At 36.9% G+C, this 24,285-nt stretch overlaps 1 protein-coding gene across 12 annotated transcripts in view; it reads right to left on the bottom strand.

Annotated features, from left to right (window-relative positions):
* Positions 1-24,285, bottom strand: part of mical3a (microtubule associated monooxygenase, calponin and LIM domain containing 3a) — a 117,226-nt gene that overhangs the window by 53,063 nt on the left and 39,878 nt on the right. For 7 of the 12 annotated variants that reach the window (XM_067420162.1, XM_067420163.1, XM_067420156.1 and 4 more), the window contains exons 2-19: positions 20,328-20,706; positions 19,973-20,180; positions 18,600-18,716; positions 18,318-18,419; positions 17,935-18,090; positions 16,262-16,362; positions 12,789-13,046; positions 12,258-12,373; positions 10,722-10,848; positions 9,898-9,991; positions 9,774-9,800; positions 9,261-9,408; positions 7,146-7,342; positions 6,903-7,021; positions 5,453-5,524; positions 5,180-5,359; positions 1,415-1,516; positions 244-327 (exon numbers count right to left, since the gene is read on the bottom strand). In XM_067420162.1, coding sequence (XP_067276263.1) covers positions 244-327; positions 1,415-1,516; positions 5,180-5,359; positions 5,453-5,524; positions 6,903-7,021; positions 7,146-7,342; positions 9,261-9,408; positions 9,774-9,800; positions 9,898-9,991; positions 10,722-10,848; positions 12,258-12,373; positions 12,789-13,046; positions 16,262-16,362; positions 17,935-18,090; positions 18,318-18,419; positions 18,600-18,716; positions 19,973-20,180; positions 20,328-20,603 — 2,484 coding nt within the window. In that variant the 5' untranslated portion in view covers positions 20,604-20,706. The remainder of the gene's footprint in view (positions 1-243; positions 328-1,414; positions 1,517-5,179; positions 5,360-5,452; positions 5,525-6,902; positions 7,022-7,145; positions 7,343-9,260; positions 9,409-9,773; positions 9,801-9,897; positions 9,992-10,721; positions 10,849-12,257; positions 12,374-12,788; positions 13,047-16,261; positions 16,363-17,934; positions 18,091-18,317; positions 18,420-18,599; positions 18,717-19,972; positions 20,181-20,327; positions 20,707-24,285) is intronic. The other 5 variants (XM_067420157.1, XM_067420158.1, XM_067420160.1 and 2 more) reach the window with 3 other exon arrangements.

Raw genomic sequence — 24,285 nt, 5'->3', positions numbered from 1 at the left:
CATCTCAATCAAACTGGAAATGCAAACAAAGAACGTTAAAGTACAGTGTGGAAAGATAGGCCTCTAGGCCCCCGATAAATGAGCACACCTAGTCAAACAGGAAACTAACAACAACAGACAAGTACACAGGGGAATAAATGATCACCTCATGGGTCTATCATCTTGGTTACGACAATTGGAGACACAAGGAAGGACACTATATTGTAATCCTAAAAGCATGGTGTCTTTTCTACAGCTTTGTACCTGCTCCTTTTTGATGGGGACAGTTTGACACTTCAGTTTTTCCTTATAGCGGAAACTCATTTGCTCCTGTAAGTGTGTGCGCCTCTGAATACATATATAAAAGACATATTCAAGATACATATCATGCTTTCCTCTCTCACACACGCACACAAGCGGTCAGTTTAGTAATGTTTTCTTATTAAAACAAATGAAAATACCAAACAAACAAAAGGTAGACTGCCAGTTAATATAACAATTGTAAAGCCAGTAATAGACTCAGAGTAGAATAAGAGCTTTATTGCCGTTCAAATGTTTGGGGTCAATAAGATAATAAGATTACTACTTTTATTTAGCAAGGATGCATTTAATTGATCAAAAGTGACAGTAAAGATATATATAATGTTACAAAAGAATTATATTTCAAATAAATGTTCTATTCAACTTTCTATTAGTTTCAACAAAAAATAACCAGCACAACTGTTTTAAACAATAATAAAAAATATTTATTGAGCACCAAATCAGCATATTAGAATGATGTTTCATTGATAATGTGAAACCCGATGGATGCTAACCCCAAACCTTTTGAATGGTGGTGTATATATATTTATTTTGACACAAATGAAAAAAAAGGAAGGTATGAGGGAAGGAAATATACTCTCCCCAGTATCTTGCAGTCACATTTTTACAACCAAAATATTGAGTGATGATATAGTTTCAATGGCTGATACCAAGGTACAACAATAATTTGTGAAACACGAGCAGAATTCATTTCTGTCACATTTAATAGGTCTAGGTAGTTTACAAAATAGTTTTACAAATGATTTACAATTTACAAAAGAATGGTTGCATCTTTTTGACTTCAATTTTCTTCATGTCAAATATAATATCTATAAGGCTACTACATAGCACTTTGAGATTTTGTTTAATAAAAAGTGCATTATAAATAAAATGTATTATTATTATTATTACTACATCAACTCAGACAAGAAACATGCTTTTGAAAAAGCATTTAGATTAAATTAAAAAATGGACATGCAAGACACATTTCAGCAAAACTGGCTAACAATACAAGGACAGTAAATTTAGTCACAAAGACAATGACAAATATAGATGAGTAGAGAGGTAAGTAAGTATTAAGAGTGTTAATGGTTAATGGGAATCTGGGAACATGAGAATGTGCTACACTCTTTACCTTCCTCCATACAGGGACTGAATCCAGTCGCACTGACTCTTTCAGAGAGGCAGCGGGCGGAGAGGGGGTGAGTAGGAGCCCCAGATTAGGCATAGAATCCCCCTGTGACCAGCAGCATGTACGTGATGGATGAAGTGACCAATTAAAAGTGAGGATGTGCCAACGCCATTAACACATCCATAGGAGTGAGGAAAAAGAACGGAAAACAACAGAAATGAGAAATAATGATAGACATGCACATAGAAAAGGGAAAGTAAATTACTGAATTTACTGCAGAGGTTTTTCCTGTACTGTGCTATGCCATGCATGAATAAAATGTAAAGAAAAAACTGAAAACATGTGACCAGAGTTGCGTTTCACACGAACAGATTTTATGCAGGAAGTAGAAGGAAACGGATGATTAAGCAGACATACAAATGAACCAATCCATGCATAAGACTGTAAACACCTGAGAAAAACACTGCTGTTTGTGATCAGTAAGATTGTTTTTGTGTGTTTGAAAGATGTCTGTTATGCTGCATTTATTTAATGAGGAAATTTTTTTTTTTTTTTAAATATAATTACAATTTAAAATAACTTTTCTATTTCTGTAATGTATTCATGTATTGGCAAAGCTGACTTTTCAGTAACCATTACTCCAGTTATGTCAGTGATCCTTCAGAAATACACAAAATAATTGAATGTCCAGGAAATATTTCTAATTACTTTTAAAGTTGTGGTGCTTAATATTTTTGTGAAATTTTTATCCAGGATCTTTTTTATAGACTGTTAAAAAAAAGATTTTATTTTGTACATTTACATATATAAAATACCTTTACGGTCATTTTAAACAATGAAATGTGTACTTGCTGAATAAAAGTATTTATTTATTTAAAAAATAAAAATCTTACTAAGCACAAACATTTGAACAGTAGTATAGATAACCCTCATCTCGAAAAGCTCCAGCAGAGTTATCAACCCCATGCTGATGCAGAGCACAAAGGGTTTAGCTTCCTATAAAAAGCTCCCAAATCCTCTCTCTTGCCAGTTATTCCTGCTAGTTACTATCAGAATGAACCAGCGCAAGAATCCTATCAATTTTACTCTAGAAACTTAATCATTTAAAACAATCCCAGCATGCTGAGAACTTCTAGCAATAAGTAGCAGAAGTTTAGGAAAAAAGTCTACCCTTTGTTTAAAGCTACACTGTGTAACTTTTTTAGTTTATTCTTAGCTAAAAACGCTTAGTTCTTTCAAATATATATGTGCTCATTAATGTATATTTACTTCTTTCAAGTAATAAAGTATTCTTGTAAGTTTATAATATGCCATTGAAAATACATACGGGTGAGGGGTTCGAATGCTGGTCGCCATGTTGCCCCTCCATCTTGGAAGTACATTAGCCAAAGAGGGAAATACCCATAAATTCAAGCTTCACCTTTCGCGTTTTAACACTCGATGGCACCGTGTCGAATGTGAAGAGGGGGATTTCCATGTTAATCTTGGACTAAATCGGCCACCGTAGGAGTTAAAACGAAATCAGAATTGAGAGGAACAGAAACTAATATTCACTTGATGGTCATATACATTTTCACCGCTAGATGGGGGAAAATATCACACACTGTAGCTTTAAAACAAACCTCAAAAACATGGGTTTTTTTAAACGTTGCATGCTTCCCACAAAAATATATTTTATTAAAATGATCTACAACATGATATTCTAGAAAGAGTACATTCCTTGAACATACACGCTGCTGCACCTCAAAGCTTACTATTAATGTATCGCATTAAATTGTTTTGAAATATAACTGACTGCTAGGGGTGTCAACAATAATCGATTCGGCGATGCATCGCGATGCGGGGCATGAACGATTCAGCATCGATGCGGCAAAGTGCCATAATCGATTATGTCACTGTTTATTTTCTGGCGGACGATAAAGTTGTGAAGTTTCAAATACTACCGGTTCCGGGCGCAATTCACCTTTATTCCACAAGGTGGCAATGTCTGATACCCAATGATGAAGTGACGAGGACAGATGATGATGGTATTAAACATCTGCTCAAACTGAATCCTTCCAAGCTCCAAAAGGTAACGAAATAGGTTTTATTTTATTCTTCTGTAGCTGTTACTCTAACATCAGGAGTTTTATATATTATCACGACAGGTAGAGGTCTATCCATGTTAAATATAGATCTGGGTCGCTAACTAAAATTAATAAATAAAAAATTAAACTAAATTAAACTAAAATTAATTAATAAAAAATTAATAAAATTAATTTTATTTAATTACATTTTATTTTATTTAATAACTTTTATGTCAAAGATACAGGAGACACATAGCAGCCAATACAATCTGTTGTTTAATATCTGCTTGTATTGCCTCATGACTGATGAAAAATTTGCTTTGTGTGCAGTAGAATTTTGATGCATCACAATGCATCGTAGAATCGAATTGAATCGAATCGTTACCTGGTGAATCGTAATCTAATCGAATCGTGAAGGCAGTGCCAATGCACACCCCTACTGACTGCACAAAAAAGTATCCAATGTTTAAATAACATTTATGAGTGAAATACAATTTTATAAATTGCATAAACATTTATGAACAAAAAAAAGCATTGTATTTTTTCATAGTTTAATACAAAGTACGATTTCAACTTTTTACGTTTTAACTTTAGTTAGTGTGTAATGTTGCTGCTTGAGCATTAACAGTATCTGCAAAGTTACCATGCTGAAAGTTCAATGCAAACGGAGATATTGTCTTTTAAAGTTATGGCAATTTATTGCCTACAAAAACGGCCGGTTTGGACTACAACGAGCTTCTTCCCAGGTTGGTGACATCATAAACCCTTGCTAGTCACCGCAGATGTGACTTCTGCCCGTAATGGTAAGGGGCATGATGTTTCTGGACAACCTGCACTTGGCCCTTCAGCCAATAAAAATACATGAAACTACATTTGGCCATCTAACCAATCTAAGACCAATGCATTTTTCGGAGGGATGGGCTTCATAGAAGCAGGACGCAAATGAGCCGTTCAAAGGACAGTGGAGACAGCGGTGTGGAATAAAGGTCAAATATATAAGAAGAAAAAAAAGTATTAAGACATGTTATACTGCGCCCCATAAACACAACCAAGCCTAAAAAAAACAACGAAACCACCTCTTTACCTTTACATGATTTTTAAACATGCAGCTCTCTGTTCTGAGACAGAAGCGCAAAGGCCAAACACAGTCAAACCAAAAATTATTCAGACACCAGCTATGTTTTACTAGTGTGTGCAGGACACTGTAGTTTATTTATGTAAGTGAGGATCGCAAAATAAATTAAACTGTGACATATTGTACCCAAAAATATATATACAGTCGACTAACAGTAAAATGTATATAAAAAATTATATCAAAGTTATGACATTATCAAGATGAATTTGTTCTGAAACGGTTTAACGCTGAGCTCGTCATATTTTATTACCAATTTATAAACTATAGCGAATCCATCTAGAGCTTGCTTACATATGACGTAACCAAGATTTTATGAATTGAGCTTATCTATTTCTGCCATGTTTGGATAAAAAAAAAACACTGCACCGCTGCATCAAGTTCATTCAAACGCAACAATGACTCTTGCATCATCATTTCATCACATGTGCCACTGATATGTGCACAATTTTTTTTTTTAACTTGATTGTAGATTTTTTATCTATTTGAATTTTAATTTGAGGGTCCTTTATTCAACTACAAATGTTTGAAACGTTTCCGTAGTTATTTTAGGCAGCAACTCAAACCCACCTGTCGTTTGAGTCCGGTAGACTGCGTTGGTGCGTTTTCCTCAAACTTCGCTAGCAGCTGAGTGGCCATTGACTTCACTTTGTTGTTGTTGTTTGCTGCTGCAGCCGAGTCAATTTTACGTTCTGTTAGCGCTGTAGCTATAGAGGGCCTTTCGTCTCGATTAACCCTCTGCAGATCCTCCTGAGATGTTGGAGAACAGGAATGAAAAGATTTGGATGAGTACACACACAAAGCAATGTTGCAAATCCAAGCTACAGCAAGTTATGGCCTTACATCCTCTGACTGTCCAGTCTGGCTTGTCTTTCGTCTTTTCCCCAGTCCATCCAGTTCCTTTTCTTTTTTATCCTATTTGAGATTTGAGAGAAAACGTTGAATGCTGCGATTACAATAACAGACCTGCAAACTCACAAGTGGTGAAAAAGGAGACATGTTTACGAATTAAATCCTTGTAGGGGGGTCTGGGAACACAGTCCCCCAGGAAAACATTTTTTTGTGATTTTAACATGTAAGAAGCCTTCTGGTGCACTCTGACACCTAATCTAAAAATACAATTTCGATTCAATTGAATTTGATTGAATATTGATTAATTTGTGGCCTATCAGATACAGTCAACTAAATCTGTAAACTATACAGGGAACACCAGTTGGTACATCATTATAATATTAAAGGTTAAAATTAATTGATTTATAAGCTCCGGCTACTCTTTGTCATTCTTTTTGGCTTGTTGACCAAGTCAATTTCTGACGTTTTTATTTTAGATGTTAAATTGTGGCCCATAGTGGTCTTAATCCCACAAAGGTGTCCGTTAATTGGTTATAAGGTTATGACCGTGATTTGGTCTTAATCCCCCAAAGGTGTCCTTATCAACTTTACAGTCAAATGCTGTAGCTTTTTTGCTTAATAATTGCTAATAGGCTTATCCTAATGAACTAAAAAAATCCTTCCCCACCCAGTTATTTTCATTAGCTGCACAACCTGTTGTAGTTTAGTCATATAGAAAAATTAGATTGACAATGCTTGGCAGAACACAAAAAATTGTACATGATTAGGCAACCTTCCCTTTTGAACATTTTCCTATAAGTAACCCTTTATGTAACCTTTCCTCTGCATTTAACCCTTGCTGTTTTCCCCTCTCTTTTCCCTGCTTAAGAAACAGAGTCTATAAAAAGTAAAGAAATTGTGTTTGATTTTTATGCATGCTGGCAGTAATTATTTAGATATATGCAGAAAAAATACTGGTTCTTTTGTTGTATTTTGTCTTTATTGCTACCACACTGTAATGTGTGTATGTATGTATGCATGTATGTGTGTGTATATATATATATATATATATATATATATATATATATATATATATATATATATATATATATATATATATATATATATATATATATATATATATATATATATATATATACACACATATACACACACACACGCAATATACATTGCATTCTTAATATTTAATTATTCGCTTTAACAAGTTATTTCAACAAATGTGACTGTACACATAAGAGACAAAAAATGCTGATTAATATACATTATTTAAAATAATAATACATTATACATTAAAAAAACACATGTTTCAGTTATCAAGATATTGATATATTAACTGCTGTCATCAAGTAAGCTTCATTCATAATGCTCAACTTCATTTATAATGCTTAACTTGCATGCAATAATCAAACAATTCTACTGTAACAACTAGAAACTTGACTACCTTGGGGTTTCGTTTGCGGGAGATGGCGATGCTTTGACCCAGTTTACTGAGAAATGAAATGGGCGATTTAGTGCTGGCAATCAACGCAGCCTTCTCCTCAGGGCTCAGATTGTGGTTTTCTGAAACACAAAAATATGAATAATCGATCGGAATTGCATGCTAGAGACTAGCATAATTATTTGCATAAGGACTCAAACATTCTTTCTTTTTTTCTGGATGCACTATTGTAGAACTACAACTCACCACCAGGTGGCACAGTGTCCTTGAACATTTCATAGAACTGGCTGAGGTACATCACCATGGAGAGCTTGTCAGGCTCCACCACACCAGACATCTCCTTCCCGGTCATGATGGGAGAAATTCCAAACTCCTTTTCGGCCACGTCAAAGGCCAACTGGTTGTTCTTCTCCACATCTTTCTCATCCAGTGAGTCAAAGTCACTATAATTATAAAACAATCACAACTGAGAAACATATCCATGTACCATAATCATGTTCATAAGCAAGTTGTAAGACTGCAAACAAGTGCTTAAAAGAGATTTAAAACCACATATAGATAATAGAAATAGATAATAAAAAAATAAAAAAAATAGAAATATAATTTCCAAAGGCTGTTTACACTGAGAGTGAATCAGTTGCTGGAGATTGTTAAGGTACTTTAATTAGTTTGTTTTGTTGGTTGCTAGTAGCCTATATTACTCGGTTGCTGCATCCAATACATGAGCTTCACTATATGAACTCCAACTGCTGTCAATAAGCACTCTGTTAAACCAAAGTTGCCCATATTACATAAAGCCAATCATCAATAAGTCCTTGCGTCTGCCTTTAGAAGCTATGGTTGCTATTGATATTTAATTTTTCTTCATTTAAGTGAAATAACCTGCCTTAAAGGGATAAATTTGCATTGCTGTATTGTATATTTGAGATTATAAGATTGGGGTCAGTAAGACTTTGTGTGTGTATATTATATTATATTATATATATATATATATATATATATATATATATATATATATATATATATATACATACACACACACACACACACACACATTCATACATACATACATATATTCTGCAAATATACACATTAAACTAAACAAAAGTGACAAAACAGCCTTAATGTTACAAAAGATTTGTATTTCAAATAAATGTGATATACTGTAAAACAAAATTGTAAAATATAATTTCAAAATATTGTGTTAATATACTCTTTTTACTGTATTTTGGTCAAATAAATGCAGCCTTGTTGAGCATGAGCTACTTCTTTCAAAAACAAAAACATCTTACAAACTCCAAACCGAAGTATATGTACGCTAAGTGGGACTCTGATGCTTGTATCAAAATTCACAGCATTTCATTTGCATTATTAAAGATATTCTTCCTATATCAAAACCTCAAAACACTGCATAAGTGTCTGGATAGAGCTAGTGACGAAGGCGTACAGTACACTCCTCAGAGGATTCCACTAATGCTGCGTAAAAACACAAATGCAGACTAGTTTAGCGGACCATAACAAACAGCTCATAAGCAAAAGCTTTTAAAGGTCACTCATCTTCTGCTCTAATGGAGCGCATTATGATAATGCTAATGCTAATGTACGTCTCAAAGGCTAATGAGGCTTTCAGCTGCTCTATGTCACAGAGCCAAGTGTAAAAATAGTTCTGCAAAAGAATAACTCGCCTAACTGTACTTTTATTACAGTGTGCTAACAGATAAATATGCCAAGTAAATACATACTACACGGTAAAAAAAGCTATAAATAGCTAATTAAAAGTAATGAGGTGAAGACAAATTAACTGCCACAGGTGAAGAAACATTAGAACGCATCTTAAAATGTAATTTATTTCTGTGACTGCAAAACTGAATTTTCAGCAGCCATTACTCCAGTCTTTAATGCCAAATGATAGAAAACTTTTGTAACATTCTAAATGTATTTACTGACATTTTTGTTATTTATTTAATTCATCCTTGCTAAATAAAAGTACAGATAATTTAAAAAAATTTTTTTTAATCTGTCACTTTTGTTTGTGTGTAACAACTTTTAATAAGGAAAAAAAAAAGTAGAGAATGCATATTTTATGATGATAGTCCAAAGCTCATAACCATACAACAAAACCTCTAAACACTCTAAAATGTCAAACATTTTTCTCTTTAACTTTGCCTTGATCTCCTTTCTTCTCACACTGCGGGGGTATATGACTTGCGTATCCTCTCAAAGTCAAGTTATGTTATTCTTTGTATGAACAATCTCTGATTCCCTGCTGCCATGTTTGTCCCCAAGTCCCGCATCTCTTAATATAGAACCATAATAACACAGGGCTTTTGTAGGGATCAGCATGTGGCATACTGCACTTACATGAGGTCTGGTCTGTATCGGTGGATGAGCGAGCACAGCGCCAGGCCACTCTTCCAGGACGTGGTGAGATCAGACACACTGACACCTCGGTATCCCTCCGTCTGCCTCTGACACCAGTTCAGCAGCTTACTAGAGCGTACGATGGATTCTGATGGGAAGGAAGCAAAGTCAGTGGTGCCTTTAAAACAAGAATGCGCAAATTCAATAATGGAATGCGCTGATATCCAGTCGGATTGGAGTTAGTCACATGACCAGAGCCAGGCCTGAAGAACTTTCATGATGCATTTCATTCCTTTTGAGAGGTTATGAAACATTCAAGACATGGACGACACTGGAAGTAGTTCAGTTTGTGAAATTCCACAAATTTGTTAGTGCACAGTTGTTTAATTCTGAAGCTCTCAAAAGACACTTTTCCATTCCATGTCAGTTACTCTTTTCATACAATAAACTGTACAAAGCTTTTTGAAAAGCCCGAAGAGCGTCATGCATTAGGAGAGTCGCCTGCAAAATTACCTTGCAATTGCTTCTCAAGCAGAATTTCTAGGATGAGAATAAATCAAGTTATACACATTTACATTTCACAAAATCTACCCAGTATTCTGATGTGCAATACTAATGTGACAGTAAATCTACCCACCATTTCTTGTGAGCTTAGGAGTTGAAGAGTTGACCACATTCTCCATGTCAACTCGCAAATCCCTGGCTTCTCCGGTGTCCAACAGATGCCGTAACTGTGGACAATTATATTGTAATGGTGTTAGAGTTTATATTTATTCCTTTACCATTATAAAAGAGATCCAATAACATATTTAATAATAATAGTGGTCAAAAAAAAAAAATGTTGTTGCAATGGCTGATGCCAACACTTAGAGGAGCAGGATAGTGAGCAGATACCATTTAACATTATTATTATTTACTCAAAAGCAACTAAAAGAATAGTAATTTTTGGAAATGCACCAACTCTGGTCAACACAAATAAACCTATATTTGTTTTTGTTTTTTATGTTATAGCCAATAACTGATAAATGGCCAATATTAAAAGTACAATACTTTGTCTAAATATATTTTAATAATTTTAAATCTACAAATAAATAATTTTGAATACAATTAGATTTATAATGTAATCATTATTTTGACATTTTCTGAATATTATATTTAAGTGTTAATTAGCTAAATAAATATTTAACACAAATTATAAATATATATTATAAATCCATATTATAAATTTAAATCGATGGTATTCATCAACTGAGACCAATGAATAAAAAAAAGAAATCTGGCTAATAACCAATATGTTAAACATCTCTATTAATTATCCATTGCCAAAGCTGTTAGCACATTTTTTAAAACTGACAAAAGGAAGATGTAGGTGATCATGTATGTGATCTTTTAAATCACAAAGATTAAAAAAAACAACTGGTACAGTATGTTGGTTAAAAACTAGACTGATTTGGGACCCACCTGGTTGGGTCTCACTTGGTGAAGGCTGATGTTTGGGTACCGAGTAGATGGGTCAACGCTGTACTGGCTGAAGTTCTTACTCACATTCTCTGGTGTCGTCTGTGGCAGCAGTCGATAGATACTTTCCCTGAAACCCAAGGGAGCTGTGGTCATGATTACTACACACCATGATATATAACCAAATTCCCTTAATTGTAGTGATGTCTCAAGATGAGACCCGAGAGACATCATGTAGAGGCTACTCGCTTGCAAAACACTTCTGCTTCCCCACAAACATGCTGCTTATTGCATATAAGTTGAAAAGTGTTTACCACTGTGAATTACCCTGCAGTATGCAGCAAAATAACAGCGCAGGAAGAAGACACAATCACTGTCAACCTCATCATAAGTGTTCTGCAGCAGTATATCACTCTGGATGTGTTTGTAATGGCATAACCAGTATTTAACGCATACTGTAATATTATATATAACAGTATATTATATAACAGTAAGCCTTAAATGCGTTTTTCCTATTCAACATATATTTGAATATGATATTTGTATATGTAATCTGAAATGGTGTAAAAGGTGACTTTCTTTCAGAGGAATCATCATTTCAACCAAACTGAAAGAACTGTTGTATAAATGTGGTTACGCAACTGAATTCCCCTTTTCTTTTTTTTAATCGCTTTACAACATTTAATATATGTCAAATAAGTAATTACTTGATGCCATTTGCTGAATAAAACAAGCAACATAGTGAGTTCATGTGACAACAAACAAAGAACTTCATGAATTCATATTCCTAATTATGCAAATGAGTCCCTGCCTCCACTGAAATCACACCAGCTCGATTACCTTATCCACTCGGTCAACTTTAATAAATGCTAAACAAAACGCAAGTGAAAATATTGGTTACCAGAAACTGATTCAGTAGAAAGAAAAGAAAAAAGAGTGAATTACAGAGTCATCAAAAGTCAGTGTATCAAAATGGTAATGCATTTTATGTATTGCTCTCTACAATGTCGGATACATAACAGTAATTGATATGATTAGCATTTAGCTTGACTACATTCAAACAGCTAACAACGTGTTGCTAATGTTACACAAACCACATTCCCATTAATCATCTCAGAGTCAGACAGCTGCCTTCTAAAAATCTGTCATAGAAAGTCAGTGGAGAAAGGCATACCCTAGTTCATCATAATGTCATTATATACATCATATACATAATTAACCAGATATATATTGCTATATATTTTTAAAGTCTTGTGCTCATTGTGGAAAAGCCCTGTCCCACATGATGACATCATTGGTTACATTTTTGTGACGTAGGGAACAGGGGCAGGGTCAAAACATGTTTTTGAGAGGGTCTTTGGTGCACTGCAGTTTTGAGGAGATAATACTCTGCAATGTTTTTTTCTGACTGATGAATTTGCACATGGTTTGTCTTAAAGCACATTAAAACTTGATTTTTTTTAAATATCTTTCAATGGTTGTAGTAAATGCTACACCGCATGCTGTAGCATTCCATTCTGAACATAAACTCTGTCTTACCGTTCAGCCAGGACCTCCAGAGGTGAGTTTCCGTGAGCCCAACTCCGCACCATCCACGCTGCATCCATGGCTGCCAAGAAACCTCTAGCTATTCCAGTGCCCATTGGCCAAAATGGCTATACAAAAAAACACAAAAAAAAACATTGCATTTCCATCAGTAAACATGTTCCTCATCCACTAAAAATAAATGAGTGGCTATAAAATTCATACTAGAAATCAGTCACCTTCTGTTTGGAATATAATGGAAAAAATACCCTCACAGCCAGTCTAGATAGTTTAACTGTGTGTGATGTTTTAGCGCAATATTTTCGTTACCACAGATTCTTAAGTGGTGGTTTCAGATTTATGTGAGAAAATGTATTTTCAGAAGTTAAAATTTGTCAAAGGAAAATATTGGAGATGAGCAAAAGCCAATTTTGCGGTAGTTCATGGAAAAACACCATCTGGTTCTATTAATGTAGGTTATAACAAATGAACTCCTTTACAAAAACATAGACTTATTTCTCTCCTCCACATGGGTTTTCTACTCACCTCTAGAAGGCTGTCCCCCACGAGGGCTACTAGCAGCTTATGGCCATTGCGCTGGCGGACGAGCGCTGCGTTTTCGGAGGCATACATACAGGTGAAGTCAAACATGGCGACATCAGGTTGGCCATAGTGGTTGATGGCAAAGTCCAGTTTTGGAAGCTGTTGATTGGTAGAGAAATCTGCCGCCTCTCTAGCGTAGGAGAGCAGAGCCTTCTGGTCAACATTGGCCCTGGAGAGCAGCATTTCTGTGTCGGCATAGTCCTATAAAAGAGTGGAGGGAAAAACATAAAACACTAAAATAAATGTGCATATTTTATATAAATGTAAAAAAATACTATATTTATAGAGGATATGTATTGACGTAACTTTCCCGGCTGAACACGCCACCTTGAGTGGCGAAAGAGCCTTCTGAATGACAGGGTTACCCCTACATTAAGATGGTAGAACAAGGATACAAACAAAGATAACAAAGAAAGGTAACCCCACAAAGATGGCAATATCCGAAATCCTTGCCCTTGTGGGGACATTTTTTTAGTCCCCATGAGGAAAACATCTTTGAAATTGTACAGAATGAGTTTTTAAGAAAAAGTAAAAATGCAGAATGTTTCCTGTGATGGTAGATTTAGGGGTAGGGGCAGTGTAGAAAATACGGTTTGGTACGGTATAAAAACATTACGCCTATGGAAAGTCCCCATAAAACATGGAAACACAATGTGTGTGTCTGTGTGTGGTATGATTTTACCCCAAAATTCAACACATTGACAAAATGATAACTGCAAATCCATGTTTTGCTGCCTAGAGTCCAGTTGTTTCTGTAAATTGCAGCAATCCATTTGCTTATCTTTTCTGTAGATTTTGACAGTCTGTAAAAATATCTTAGACCGGCTACTCTATCTGCAACTCAGTGGGCATAACCGCAGTCACGTGAATACCGCAGGTGACATCACGTACCCTCTATACCATAAAATACAATGACCAGGTTGTTTTGTGTGTGTGGTAAAGGTAAACCCTACATTACAGGGACAAAATGTCCCCACAAAGATAGCAATATCTGAAATCCATACGAAATGAGGTTTTTGTAAAAATGCTGATTTTGCAGTTTTCTGTGATGGGTAGGTTTAGGGGATCAAATATATCATTAGGGCTGAACGATATATCGGTATCGTATCTATATCTAGATATGAACTTCCAAATATTAGTATTGAAAAAAGCAACGATATAGACGATATAGATTTCCCCTCTCTGCGCTCGCCCTGCATACAACTCTGGCAGTCACAACAACATCAATTTTAATGCCCTTGAATGTGCCGCTAAAGCCAGCGCACACACATTACCAGGGACGTGGGAACTATATTGTGATGGGGGGGGGGGGGCGTTTCCATGGTGACACGTCATTGTTTGTCACGTGACACACCGCAGCAGCAACAGCGCTGAATGAATGATGATCTGCTTTAATGTCAGTTTTCCTTTTTATTCAGAATACTCACAAATGTGTTAGCTATGGCATTAAATATCTGATATTCCCATTGTCAAATACATGCAAGTGGAAGTATATTGTTGTTTAAACACCTTTATAACGATCGCGTTAGTTGAGCTGTATGCGCGATGGGCGCTGCCGTGTTAGTTTGTGCTGCAGTGTAGACGCAGTTCAGAGAATCGAATCTGTTGAATTTCCTCTGTTTACAACACATGAATTCATCCACTTCTCCAGAAATACTTAAAAGTGGCTGGTGAACTGGGAATAGAATAGAGTACACATTGAAGTTACTTACACAATGTGTATCTGATATGAATAAAACGTGCTGAATTATAATGGAAGGATTATTATTACCTCTTCCATAGACATCAGTGTGTATTTTACAAACTTTTACAAACAAAGTTAGTACTGAGGACAATGAAATTATGAAAATATTCTTATTAAGGTGTGTTTGATTTTTCAAAACTCAAAGTTGTGCTCGGTTGTCTGCAACTGGAGAGCACCACAAGGCATACAATTTAGTCATGAGTGGTTGTGGGTGTGGTAATGGGATATTTGAGAGGTCTTTTCCTCTCTGATTCATGTTGCTACGAGCAAGTAGTGTTTGTTTCTGCTAACAGTCAGGCTTTTTAAAACGGACGAGTACTCTTAGTGCTGACACTCATTTAAAATGCCTTTATTTTGAGCACCATTACAGTTAAGGCATAATCCTGACACATTAAATACAAGTGTTTTGTCCATTAGGATTGTGTAATTTATCCAAAAAAATGCAAAGCAAGCATGGCTCTCTTTCAACCTATTGAGCTACATTAATTGGTGTCATTACTGTGCATCATTGTATCAGTCGTATTATGCAAGAGTTTGTGTATGTGTGAGAGAGAGGGCTGGAATTGAGGTTCCTTGTTAATGATTCAACAAACTTGGCAGTACTAGGAACAGAGCAAAAGAGCTCATTGTGAATAAATGGGAACAGACTGTCTGCTCAAAGTTATGATTATGTACACTCCTATGGGCAAAAAGACTGAATTAAACACCTAGAACTTTAGTTGGATATGTACACTATCATTCTAAACTTTTGGGTGTGTGAGATTTATATATTATCATATTTAATAATTACCTTATGTTGTTACTATCTACAACAACTTTTCTTTTTTTAGTATATCTTATTTTAAAATGTAATTTATTCCTGTGATGGAGTGCAGATTTATCAGCAGCCATTACTCCAGTTTGCCATGTCATGATCCTTCAGAAATCATTCTAGTATGCTAATTTAGTGCTTAAGAAACATTTCTTCTTTACCATGTTGAAAACAGTTGTGCTGCTTTCTTGTGTGTGTGTGTGGAAAGCATGATACAGTTTGTTCAGAATTCTTTGATGAATAGAAAGCTCAAAAGAACAGCATTTATTTGAAACAGAATCCTTATGTTACTAATGTCTTTACTGTCACTTTCGATAAATGTAATGTGTCCTTGCTAAATAAAACTTAATTTCGTACTTACCCCAATTTTTGAATGCTAGTATACATTCATTAATGGTTCTGGTTGAGGTACTAATGCTCATACTGTGGCATACCCCCCACAAATCTTAAATCAAATGTTTTTGATGTTGTTGTTGTTGCTGGTCTTAGATGTTTAAAGCCTCACCAAGCTAATGCGTGTCTGGTTTAACTGGTCAGTTAGCTGGTTTACCCTGTCTAACCAGCTGTAAGGTGTGAAAACCCCTCTAAAACATGGAAACCAGACCAGCTAAGACCAGCTTAAGGTGTTCAAGGTTGTTTTTCCAATAGGGTCATAAATTAAGTTTGTGCTATTGCTACATCCCTTAAATCATGTGCCTTAAGTAGAGGTGTGCTAGTACTTTAGCTTTAGCTACTTTAACTAATACTAGGGACATAGGAAGGACAACAGGAAGAGACCGCGATAAAGAGGGAGGGACAAGTGAGAATAAAAGAGTGGAGATTAGTTAAAAAAAACTGGCAAGTCAAACTTTGATCACTCACATGTAGAATGACGCCTTTCTCCAGTAGGCTCTGCTTTTTGGCAGTCATTACAAAGTAGTGTGTGTCATCCTTATAGTAGACAATGTTTTCCAGGTCAATTCCTGTGGAGGCAAACCAACAGAGAAAAGGACAAAATGAGTGAGAGGGAGGGAGAGATTAAAGTGGAGATGTGACGGACAGCATGTCAATGGGGGGGAGAGACCAAGGAGAAAAAGAGGAAGTTGTTTGCATCCGTTCGCTGATGTAATTATGTTCCATCTGTGCAGTAGATAATGTGCCCACTCCCTCAATCAACAACAGGAGAAAGAGAGAGAGGGATAACAGTGATTATACAACTCAGAATCAGCAACAAGAACTGCCAACTCAACACATAGCACAGGGACAGATCAATCAATCAAATATTTCCCATGAATTCATTACCTACACTGCTGGAACTTCAAGTACACCAAAAGAGATTTGTGAAAAGTATAATCTATATCTCATCAAGTTAGTGTTTTTAAGCATTTTTACATTTATTCTAAAACAATAACTAAAAGCTTTTAAAATTGAAACAATATATTTTATTTGTGAACTGATGTTCAGCTATTCTTTAGCCATCTGTCTCTGTAAACACGAGTCAAAGACATTCATTTCACCAGGCTGATTGCTCACTAAAGACCCCCACAGTCATCATGTTTTCTGGACATCTCATTTTTGATTTTGACGTGACAAAGCGAAAATATTTAAGTGGCTTAGTTGTTTGTTAACTTACTTTTAATTAGTAGGGGTGTAACGATTGATCTACTACATCGATATATCGATTTATATTCCTATGATCCAACAACATTGATCTGTGATCGGCAAGTTGTCCTTTCGGATGATATATATCGATCTTATATCATTCTAAAAGGTAATCAATCGATTGTAACGATAATAGGAAATAATGCATTTGATTTAAGCACGTCAGACTTTATGTGGATGTTTTTTCTTAGCACTTTTAATGATAAAAGGCATTAAACGTTACTCAGTCTGCCTATATGTGACGTCTATCACTTATAGGAATCTAGTAAACTTTATCTGCAAGTATTTATTTCAGTCACACTGATTAAAATTTTTGGCTAAAAAGTTACTGAATCGATTTCAGGTCACTAAATCGTTTCGGATCGTATCACTCTAAATGAACCAATATCGTCCTTGAATCGTATCGACAACCTCAAATCGTGATACGAATCGAATCGTTTTTAGAACAAATCGTTACACCCCTATTAATTAGTCTTCCCATTAGCTCCATCATTTTGTTAATACAGACTGATTTGTGAACATGCACGAAAACGAGGCGGGATTTATTCGCACAAAACAATCGTATCCAATCTTAGCGCGACTACGGCATTGCCTCCTCTCACATGATTTTCTCCATTTGTTCTCAAATACCCCCCATCAAACCCACCGCACTTTAGGGGGTCTGTTAAAAGAAAGGAGACATGAGAGACGTGGATTCCCGCTGTAACTTTACCTGCAGATGACTCTGTTGGTCAGTGTTAATTTAGAAAAATTAATTATACACTTCTTAATGTTTTTGTAAAATTTTAGTTTTATTTTTGTAATATGGATTATTTTCTCATCCAATTTTTTGAGGCACTGCCTCCTTAGAGGAAACACCCCTAATATCTCTTAAATAAGAGTGCTTGTTTCACCTGTGGCTTCTCTAAGATCCTGGAAGAACTTCTGGTTGAAGATGAAGGCTACTCCACTGATCTCTTCCACCTTTGCCTCTGCAGTCGTGTTGCGGTTAATGAAGTTGGCTGTGATAGCAATAGCCAGTTTGCCCCTGAACTCCTTCCTCCTGAACCCTTGAGGATAAACATTTACAAGAATTCACTTCTAATGTCAGATTTTACAAGTATTAGAGCATTTCTCCTAAATTAGCAGAATGATATTAATTCCCGCAGAACAAATGGAGTGGGACGAGTTACACAGCAGTTTGTTCAAGTCCCTTAGCACACACCACTATTTTTTGTTCCCTGTCCAGACAAAAACATTCTCAATATTTACAGACTACAAACTGCAATATTCTTACCTGACAGTGTGTTTCTCCTCCCATCAGCCCCAATTATGACATCAAACTCTAGCTCATTGACTGGATGTGTTCTGGGGTGGACCTCAGCTCTCCACCCAATTCCTGGAAAAACCAACAGCATATTCATGAGGACAGACAAGTCTTTTATCCACAAGATTTAGTAGTATCCATTCAGGATATGCCTAGGCTTTTTAGAACAACCGGTATTTATGTGGAAATAAAAACAAATGAATGGGACAACTACATTTCAGCGTGGAAAAGGACACAAGAAAGTTATCTTACTCTCATTCTCTTGGTCTTCTGGTGGCTCAATGAGGCCTTTGAATTCCACGTTGACGTGGATCTCGATGCCAAGGAGAAGAGCTACCTTCAAAAGCATCAGCTGCAATTGGCGAATACCTGGAGTGAAATGTAAGATTCAAAAACACATCTTGGAACCCGTTCATCATCCGACTCATCAATCCGAACGTGGACCAGACGTTCTAGAGGAGTTTCTCTAATTAGATGCATCACTACCGCAAGACAGTCAATCCAAGTTCTTTTTCTTTCGTGGCCAAAACTGTTATATCTTGCTGGCAAAGTTTAAAGACTTTGTTTTGGCAGGTATTCCCCAACACATCCCACAATGATTACATGAGTAGGCGGCCATTGAATGTCTGGGATGCATCAGTGCACATTAGCATTTACACTACACTTGATAGGGGTGCCTGAACACCTACAAAGGTGATTTGAGTCATTGAAAGTCTCCAAGGAGCAGTGTAACACATTTACGTTCACATTTAGTTAGGGGTGACCCCAAACAGTCGAAGATTCGATGCATCGATATGCAGAGCCGGATTCGACCACCGATCTCACAGTCGAATCTTCGGGGGTGTTATGAAATGAGGGTCATACCATTTTGGCAATATGGGGTGCTCAATATTTTAAAGACTTGGCGCGGTCCGGTATGCAATCCCTTTAAGGGCGCCATGCCGGCCCTTTAAAATTCGAACACATTGGCTGCGTCTCAATCAGCTTCCTAGTTCGGTAGTCAGGGCACTGATAAGGGAGTCAGCCCATTGACTTATGTCCTAACAAGTGCCCTTGCGCGTATATAATATGCGTGTCCGGTGTGAGATACCTGAGACGCATCTGAACTTCGCGTCCAGTGTGCGACCCCCTTTAGGCATAGTCGGCTTAAGAACATGCATGTAAAAGCACTCAAAGTGTTCTTTTCCTCTCTAGGCAGGTTTTTTTTTTTTTCGGTTTATTTATTAAAATGTTCTTTTATATATTTGTGTGATGTTCTGTATTTCGATCGTGGCTTTAAAATATACCGGTAATGAGAAAACGAATGTTTATCTACCACATTACCTTTTATTTAATCCTAAATAAGAAAGCCATTGTCAATTCGTCTGTCAGTTGGCAGGCAGTTTTTGTCGCTTTATGAAAAGTTGTTGCTGTGTGCAGTGTGTAAAGGAAAATATAAATAATTTTACCCTTGTGTCCCTCCCAACCCATTCACACACGCATAGATGATTCAACTATCAGTCGGCTATAGAAATATTTGACATTCTGATTGGAATGTGTAAATACTTAGCCAGGGACACCCCTACATTTAGCGCTGTAAAGGTTAATCTCTCTCTAAAAGGAAAATTGTTTGATATACTACTCACTGATATGGTCGATGGCTCCAGCACAAAACTTGCCGTAGAACTTCTTGGCTCCAAGACCTCTCAGATCCTGAATGGTGAAAGGCCAAAGATGGAGCACATTGTTTCGGGAGAATGCATCCCTCTTCTCCAACAAAACCACCTTGGCTCCAAGGAAGCCCAACTCTATAGCTGTACGTAAACCACATGGTCCAGCTCCAATGATCAGACACTGAGAAACAAAGTCCAGAAAGAATAAAACCCACGTCATCAAGCCACATTAAAAACTCTAAAATCTATTTTAAACTAATTTAGAACAATGAAAGTTTACGAACTAGTAACCTAAACACTCTCCCTCGCCCCAGGAAAACTTCCATACCTTGGCATTGGCACAGGCCCTTCCTTTTTTATATTCTTTGTGGCTGGCGCGCTTGTCTAACTTGGCCCAGAGAGCTTTGGCTTTCCAGTAGTTGAGCTTGGACTTGAGTTTGTGGTAGAACACACGGTATTCATTGGGCTTGAGTTCCAAGAAGTCACAAAGCTCTTGAAAAGCCTTGAGGGTGCCTTTACAGGTGGTGGCCTGGACGAAGCGGTCAAAGAGCACATGGGAGTGATTCACCCCTTCTCCCACCGTATTGACGCCTCCATCTCCCATTGTCCCTTCAGCCAATAATCAGGGATTATGGGACAAGCCCCCGTCCAGCTCACTCAGAGTCTGCCTGTTTTCGATTCAACTTCCGCCATAGGTCATTTTCACCCTGAATGAAGGAAGATAAGATGTGTTAAACAATTTATATATTACTATGGCATACATGGAAATCCTGAGTGAACTTTGCAGAAGTCAGGCCTAGACATCCTAAGTCTAGGCCTCCTTATTGGATATTTTTGTCAATGATAAACATAATAACTCCTAATAACTACTATATTTTTCAACAACATTTTTCTTTAAATTTCACATAGCATGACTTTACCAGAAAATAAGAGATATGGAAGCGCCCTGGTATAGTTACAAAAAAACTGATTCTTTAAAATCTGCCTGAACTAAATCAGAAGAAAGAACTAATCTAATGCTAATTTTAGTTACATTGATCTAAACAGAACTCCAAGTTTAGACTGTGATTAAATTATCAATTAATTATCTCTACAAAAAAACAAACAGCACTGCTTCAAGTTTTATAAAAGAAAGTTTAATAATTAAGCTCAAGTCATCACTTTATGTTTCTACAGAGCTAGAACATTATATAATGCAGTTTTTTAAAACATACTGTGTAAAACAAGTCTATAAAACTTGTTTTAAAAGTTAACACCTAGAGAGGGGCTGCCAAAAACCTTGTCTGGAAAATTTCACATAGCCTAAAGGTTCTAATCAAAACTTGGCATTATTAAGAGCTGAAAATGCCCCCTTCCCTTATCTGAGAGTCAATGACCACGGGAAGTCTGATGACCGCACCGAAAACCAAACAGGAAATACTGAAATATTGGAAGACTGTGCAGTCTACTGAACTTGTGAACAAGACACCCCAGTTATTATAAATAAACAAACCGCATTGCTGCACGATTAACAAAAACTATTGCTGACACTATGTCCAACTCAGGTGTGAAATAGTCTTGCATAGCCAAAAAAATTGTGTCAGTCTGACTCTGTTCCTCTTTAGTTTTTGTGCATTGGCCGATTGAGTTTTTTTTAATGGGTTTTCTGTTCTTCTCTAGTCAGACACAGTTAGTTTTTTTTTTTTTTTTTGCCAATTCAACATGTAGAATCGCCATCAGGCCGTTGGTGAGAGAGAGAACTCTGATTGGCTGTTCAACTTAGCAAACGATTCAGTGCACGAGAATACAAGCAAAGCGATGAAAGCAAGAAGACAGAAGGGTAAACAGACAGAAGGCTGTTATTTTACATCACCTAACTGGAGCAACACTGCACGAATATTTTTATAATAACATGAGCGGAGTGGAATACAGAAAACATGATCAGCCTGACTGATTCAAAACTGTAAGCAAGCGCTGTTTTGTATACCTGCAGTCTTAGGCCCAATCCCAATTCTATTTTATATCCCTTAACCTACCCCCCCTTCCCCTTAAGTAGGGGGGAAAATATTCCCCTAAGAAATGGGACACAAAACGTACAAGCCTTCAAGTTTCCTAAGACAATACAGGACATAAAAGACTGGTGAAACTGCTTTTCCATCGGGCCAAACTGTTCTCTTTGTTTATTAACCATTCTATTCCATGCCGACCGGGCCGGCACCAATATGGTTTCGTTTTCTACTGTGGTTTTGCGATAGAGCGCTTTGCAATGCAATACAAGTCAGCTGTCATCTTGTTAACGCAAGAGTTTACAGACGATAAGTGATGTAGAGACTGCGTTATGAAGAATGACCAGAATTTTTTTGAACTGTATTGTGTTCACATCAATCAAATAGCACATTTTGAAAGCTACGTAGAAACTGGCAGCCAGGCGACAAGTTATCGATTCCAAGTGGCAACACGTACACGGATTCTAGAAGCACATTAGTCAGTGTATGCAGGGATAAATCTTAGTTTGAAGGGCTATCTGGCCCTTCCCTTTACCCCTACCACTCCACCCAAGAGTCAATCAAAACCTTTTGGTGTGTTCAGGTGCTGTGATAGTCAGTGATATAAGTATTTGAAATTAACATGATTTCTTAAAGGGTTACTTCAGCGATTAGCATATGGCTTTGTACCAGTAGAAACCCTGGAGTATAATCAAATGATTGTGCTTACTCCTCTCAAAGAGATTTATGCATTTTATTTCTGGAAAAATTCCTCCCATGACGCAAATATCGTCAATTTGCGCCATGGGAGGAACTGTTGGCCAGAGGCTAAAGACTATAGCCAGCAGAGGGAGCCATTTCCACATGTTTTCAACTCGCGTAGGGGATGGGAGATCACACTCACAGCACTCAGCTTGCAGCTACAGCCTCAGGCATTCATGTTTAAACGGTGCGGCCAGCAGAGCAAAGTAAGTCTTTCAACTTCTCAAACTAATTCCTATGAAAGTTAAGCTTTCAAAGGCATGAACTGAAAACGTAGCAGACTGAACATGCACTGTGAATCTATGCCACGAGTGCTGTCGCGTTTACCTCAGGTCTCATCACGAGCTCATCCATGACTGTCACTGTGACTCCTGCAAGCGTTTTGGGCTGTGAGACTCCCTCAGCGGCTAAATCACATATTGAGCACACACGTTCAGTTTTTAATTGTAGTGTCTGTTCTCTAACTGAACTGATTTTATGAAGATGATCGCGGTCGCGGTGGGAAAGTGATCAGTGATTCAGTAATCTAGTAGCGGTGGCTTTGGGAATGGCCTTGTAGGGCAGCGAAGCATTCTGGGAATTGTTGTCTTTTATCCCCATGAGACAAATACATTTTCTGTCTTTTCTCAGTCTACAAAGCATCAAACTAAAAAATAATTTCACATTTCTACTACATTAATGACCCAGTTTAAATGCAGATTCATATTCCCAGTGCTGAAGTACTCCTTTAATGTCTAGTGACATATCAGGGCCATTTTATGATTAATTTAAATACATTTCTTACATACAGTTCCATTAAAGCTTATTATGATAAAGAACTGGTCATTCTGATGGGAGGAGACCTCCTAACAGACATGTAAAGTAACCAACCAAAGTTTATTTTTGGACTTAAACAGTGAGAACGAATCTCACATAGAATGCCACATTCTTCCATCCAGACTGACAAAGACCAGATATTGTTGACATTAGCCAGCAAAGAAAAATAAAATAAAAAACTAGAAATGCTGATAACCAGATATTTCAGCAATGTGCTAGTGTGCAGGAAAGTTTTCCAAAAGAAAACATTTTAAAGTAACATTTTCCAAGATGCACTAAAGACATGGAGAGCAAAGAATGCTGAGCAATCATAAAAGGCTGAGATTCCAGACCCATCAAAAGAACTACATTCAGACTGTATTTCAATTGGGGAACCACAAAGGGAGCTGTCAGCAACTGAAATAGAACATCCAAAATATCACAAATTAGCAGTTTGTCATGGCCAAGGACATGTACATGCACACAGTCCCATTTAAACAAATTCAGACTCAAACAGACTGCTAAGGTGTGGTCTGGAAGAAGGAAATCTCCACCTCACAGATAGACGATGAAAAGGAAGGTAGGTGAAGGGTTAGTGTAGGGCCCTTTCACTCTGTTCCAGCTCTAGTCTGCTGTGAAAACACGCTCCTGACCTCACTGCTCTGAAACTGCTGTGCCAGCAGTCAGCGCAACACCACGGCCGGCCACTGAAAGCCTCCGTGTCACAAAGCCAAGAGACATGATGTAATGACATAATCATTAAAT

This window comes from Pseudorasbora parva, chromosome 16, assembly GCF_024679245.1.
Source record: "Pseudorasbora parva isolate DD20220531a chromosome 16, ASM2467924v1, whole genome shotgun sequence".
Taxonomy (NCBI): Eukaryota; Metazoa; Chordata; class Actinopteri; order Cypriniformes; family Gobionidae; genus Pseudorasbora; species Pseudorasbora parva.
The sequence above is the reverse complement of the archived record's forward strand: the minus strand, read 5'-3'. Positions and strand labels throughout refer to the sequence as shown.